This window comes from Cynoglossus semilaevis, chromosome W (assembly GCF_000523025.1).
Source record: "Cynoglossus semilaevis isolate Cse_v1.0 chromosome W, Cse_v1.0, whole genome shotgun sequence".
Lineage (NCBI taxonomy): Eukaryota > Metazoa > Chordata > Actinopteri > Pleuronectiformes > Cynoglossidae > Cynoglossus > Cynoglossus semilaevis.
In genome coordinates this window covers 5,848,633-5,853,646 of record NC_024327.1, presented here as the reverse complement: position 1 = coordinate 5,853,646, position 5,014 = coordinate 5,848,633, and the positions used below count along the sequence as shown (strand labels likewise).

General features: G+C 44.1%; 1 protein-coding gene across 1 annotated transcript in view; it reads right to left on the bottom strand.

Moving 5' to 3' along the window:
• Positions 1 to 5,014, bottom strand: part of LOC103397035 (homeobox protein cut-like 2) — a 39,292-nt gene that overhangs the window by 7,721 nt on the left and 26,557 nt on the right. Inside the window, exons 12-14 of the mRNA XM_025052930.1 lie at positions 4,531 to 4,838; positions 4,214 to 4,430; positions 592 to 693 (exon numbers count right to left, since the gene is read on the bottom strand). Of these exons, the coding sequence (XP_024908698.1) occupies positions 592 to 693; positions 4,214 to 4,430; positions 4,531 to 4,838 (627 nt within the window). The remainder of the gene's footprint in view (positions 1 to 591; positions 694 to 4,213; positions 4,431 to 4,530; positions 4,839 to 5,014) is intronic.

Genomic DNA, 5,014 nt, shown 5'->3' with positions numbered 1-5,014 from the left:
ACTCCAACACACGACTGGCAAGCTGGGGGGCTATAAGTAAGCCTACGCCAGCACGCCGTCTCTCACCGCGGGCAACTCCAGAGTAGAAAAGGGTCCAGCCTCTCTCAAGGAGTTGGGTCCCAGAGTCCAAACTGTGCGTGGAGGTGAGCCCGACTATATCTAGTCGGTATCTCTCAACCTCCTGCACGAGCTCAGGCTCCTTTCCCCCCAGCGAGGTGACATTCCATGTCCCCATATCTAGAGTGGTTGTCCAGGGATTGGGCCGTCGTGGTCTCCGCCCACAACCGCCACCCAAATCACAAGGCACCGGCCCCTTGTGGGCCTTCCTGTGGGTGGTGGGCCCACTGGAAAGCGGACTCACGTCGCTTGTTCGGGCTGAGCCCGGCCGAGTCCCGTGAGCAAGGACCCGGCCACCAGGTGCTCGCCTGCGAGCCCCAACCCCGGGCCTGGCTCCAGAGTGGGGCACTAGTTGTGGTAGATGTATGTAACAACCTATATTTTTGTCATGTTCTCTTCTTACAGAGTTAAATTAAAATAGATTTTGTGTGTGACGTATTTATATTCACTGTATGACTGGTAGCTTTTCCTCACCTCCTCTCTGGGACTGAATCTCCTTCTTGGTCTGCTCCAGGATATTCCTGATGGCATTGTCTGACCCAGTTTCAGGAGTTCGGATGCGTGGAGTGATGCTCCCTGCCACAGATTGTAACAGGGAGAGATACAGAGGAGGAGGAGGGGGAGAAAGAAGAGGGGTGTGAGTGGGATGGTTGAACAGAGAGCACTTCCAAGGCTTTGCTTTTTTAATGGCTGCCTTTGAGTTTGTGCTGTCTGAGGTTGCAGTATACAGGAAGTATACAGGAACATTGCAGAGGAAGTGGTAAAGAGGTTTAAACATACAGTGGTTGGACACACTTCTCTGTGAAAACAACCACGGTCATTAGGGGCACTGAACCACGGTCCTCACAAAGTACTTTGGTAAACTCAGATTATAAAACAGGCTCACAGTGCATGAGGGTAAAAATTAGTCTTTTATATTTACAACCTGGTGGTTCCTTTTGTAGAAATATAAGAATTTATTTTTAACAAAGACTTAATTTTCCAAAACAGTAGGGAGGTGTACTACAATAAAAGTGAGTGTGTTAATGATGAAGAACCAGTGTTTTTATTAAAATCTAAAAGATAATGGAAACATATTTTTATGATGAAACTGTTCTATTATTAAGTCATTAACTTTACTCATTACATTAGGGGAACACTTCATAACGGTCGTGGTCAAACAGAAATAAGGTGTTAGGCTTCAAAAAATGCTAACATGGGTAACTAAACCATAGCTGTCCTAACAAGCTAAAAGTGAGCCATGAATATTGCATCAAAATAAAGCTGGAAAAAAACTGCAGATCTGGTATTACTTTAGCGTCAGCTAGAAATAACCAGTATAGGAAACATTAACCAAAATATAAATAAAACGAATAGCTAAAAGTCAACTAAAAACTTAATATTAGAAAAGGAGTTAACTTAAATAAGCTAGGCTTAAAGCTAGGAATGGCAGGATAGATATTATAATGCAACTTGGAGTATCTGCCAATACCAATACCAATCCAATTAGGCCATAAGGTGAACCCTGTTATCGTTTCATCTCGCTCCGATGTCTGCGAACCACACGATCTTAACTTCATTACAAAGAACGAGTTACGTAAAAACTTACTGCAAAAAGTTCCTGCCCATTTTTTATGGCGAGGCATTTTATGCCGAACTAGTTTCTTCAGGGCGTAATAAGATTTTAGTTTGCGAGCAGTGGCACGGTTTGACACGTGATCGTGCTAGACTAATCGAGTAGCTGATTGACGTCAACACTCCGGCAACATGGCTACTTCCGTGGTTTTACTTAACGTTACCGATACAGAGGAATTCTCCCAAAAGTCTTCTAAAGTGGGCCAAATGGATTCTAAACAGTGCTTTATATTCCAATTCCTAATCTGGTAACAGATAAGCTCACCGAGGGGGCAGCCTGAGAAAGGAGAGTATGAGACACTGAACACAGTGAGGGCATTCATTCGTCCTTCTGCTTTGTCGACATCACACATACAACTGCTTGTGAGTATTGACATCTAGAGAGGGAGACAATCTGTTCGCGGTGACTTGTCAACGAAACCAGAGATCTCTGTAAATGCACTGTTGAACAATTAAAGTTGTTTTGCTCATTTCACCTTTGTAGTGATTTATCATTAATATTGTCTGCATTGACTGTGTCCCTGAAAGGTTGAGGAACGGCGAACGCCAACATTATTCATTTGTTCATTTATTCACTCCTAACTAAATACAACACTGATCAACCATAAAAAAACGATCTTTATTAAAACATATATACAATATATAAAACAATACAAAACAGTATGAGAAAATGAATGGTAATGTTAACAACGCAACCACTGCAATACAACTCTGAGGCAATAGGCTACACATGACATGTTAGTCTTCGCTGTTAGTGTCAGGGCAGTTGTCATCCTTCTCCTCGATTTCTTGTGTTTGGACAGTTGCAACACCTACACAGGAACACCTACCTGACTCACAGTCACTCTCCTTGCAGCTGCACTGTATGGCATGCAAAATACTGCCAGGGACCGGATTTCTTGTCATCCATGTGACATGTAGGTTTTCATCTTCTAGGTGCCAACTGTATCCAGCAGGTGATGGAGCGCCTATATTTTGTTTGATGCAGTACCTCATGACTGCAGCCTGATAAATTGCCCTTTTGCAGTGCTGATGGAGGACATCACTTGTAGGGGGAATAGACAATTCTGGCAAGGCTGATGATGCCATACAGAAAATCTTGTACCTAGCCTCATTCACATTTTCAGCAGCTGGCCGATCATACAGGTGGCATACATATTTGCGAAGTAGTGCAAATGTTGAGTGGTCCCAGTTAAAGTTACCACGCAGATTTTTAAAAGCCTTGAGGTACTCTTAAGGTTTCTCACGTGCTACAGAAAATGTCTTTCTTTTGCATTTACCACAAAAGGCACTTATATGTATGTACTTGAATGTATGTATGCCAATCAAGGCTGAACACACACTGGTTCCGAGAGCTGATGACACCTCGGCAATGTCAATGATGCGTTGCCCGTCCCTGTGAAAAAATATAAGCTGCATGGTATGATAATAATAATAATAATATACATTTTATTTCATAGGTAAATTTGTGGTCTTCCGTATCCTCTCCTCTCTCTCATGCTCGAGACGCCTTTTCACTTTTGCAATCGCACTCTTGTCAATAAACCTCCGGTAGCACGTGGGATGGAAGGCAGCATTCTCGGGAATGCTTTCAAACTACAAATCCAGGCAGTGTTTGTAGTTTTCAGCTACGTATCGACACCCCTCAATCCGAGCCACCGTTGCAGACACTTCTTGTATGTATTCCACCGTGCGAGTGTGAAATCCTGATTTTTTCCGTGCTTCACAGAGGCTATTTGCATATAGCACTGTTATATCCTGAAGATTTCGTTATTTTACTCGTTTTTGTGAGTTTTCCTTTTCTTCGGCAACTCCACAGGCAGCCATCTTGCTTTTCTGTTTACCAAAAGCTGCTACTCTATTGGTGTAGTCCTGTCACGTGTCGACCGTGCCACCTCTCGCGCACCAAAATCTTATTGCGCCCTGAAGACGCTAGTTCTGTATAAAATGCCACATTATAAAAAATGGGCAGGGTTTTTTGCGACAAACTTTTTGCTGTAAGCTTAACATAACTCCTTTTTTATGAACTCAAGATTGTGTAGTTCCCAGACGTCAGAGCGGAATTACATTTCTGAAAGACTTTTCGTGGTTAGCCTTACGATGTAGATACCTTCATATTTCCTCCACCTAGCTGTGAACTACGGTTTCCGAGGCGATAGTGTAGTTTTTTTTCAATCTCTAATCCTAAAATTTTGACCAATCTCAGACCAACACCCCTCCTGAGTATCAGATTGAGCCATCCTTAGGTAAAGCTAGCTTGCAAATACTATCTCTACGTATTAGCAAATGATAAAAATTAGCCTTGAAATACTATCTTATAGCTATTGCTATAAGTTGTAAAAGTGATGGCTAGGTTAAGGGTTCAGTCCTGGACCTCATGGTTCTATTTACAGAAAACACAATAAAACATGGCCATTGGACAATGTGTGTGACTGACAGCTGTGACTGTCCAATAGGAGTGGAGGAGTTTGGTTCCACTTACCTCTCTGTCGGACCTGGATGGTCCTAAGTGCCAGAATGTTCTGCTCGTCAGAGAGGAACTGCTTCATTTTGATAAAAGGCTCTTTTCCTTTCACCGTCAGCTTCCTCCAGGGTTTTGGTCTGGCTAAGATCTCACTGACTGATCCCTGTGACAGGCCCAGCACATAGTGACCAAACACACGCTGGCCAATGTTATGTTTCAGCAGCTGTTCCTTAACCTGAAAGGCGATCTCTGCTGTGTTGAGCTGGTCCTCGACTCCAGCTGTGACTCTCTGACTGGTCACTGGGTAAACCAGTGTCACCACAGCCTGCTCCCACAGAGCTATGAGTGGCTGACATCAGGGCAACTTTAGCTGCATACAGGGCTGTGGGAAAAGCCATAAGGCTTTCTTTTTGAAAGTGTGGGGAAAGAAGCTGCTTGTGAAGAACGTGGTCTGCTGACTGTCGGTCCATGGAGCACGGAGACACAGAGAATGGACGGGCCAAGTCATAGCTGGAGGAGGACGAACCGTCCAGGGTGGGTGGTCTTGGGCTGGGTGATCCCCGGACATCCACCTGAGAGGAGGACGTGTGGGATCCGAGCAGTCTGCCTGTCTCTCTTCCTGCATCATCAGACTGGTCGTCGTCTGGTTAGAGAATAACATGGTTTCATTCCCAGCCCTTCACTGGACCTTTGTGGACTAAGTTTATGCAGAGATTCAAGTCTGAATAACACTCCAGAGTCCAGAAATCAATTGAGCCTGACCAATAAAAACCAGGCAGACTATTTGACAAAACTCAGTACCTCTTAAAACTCCCAGAA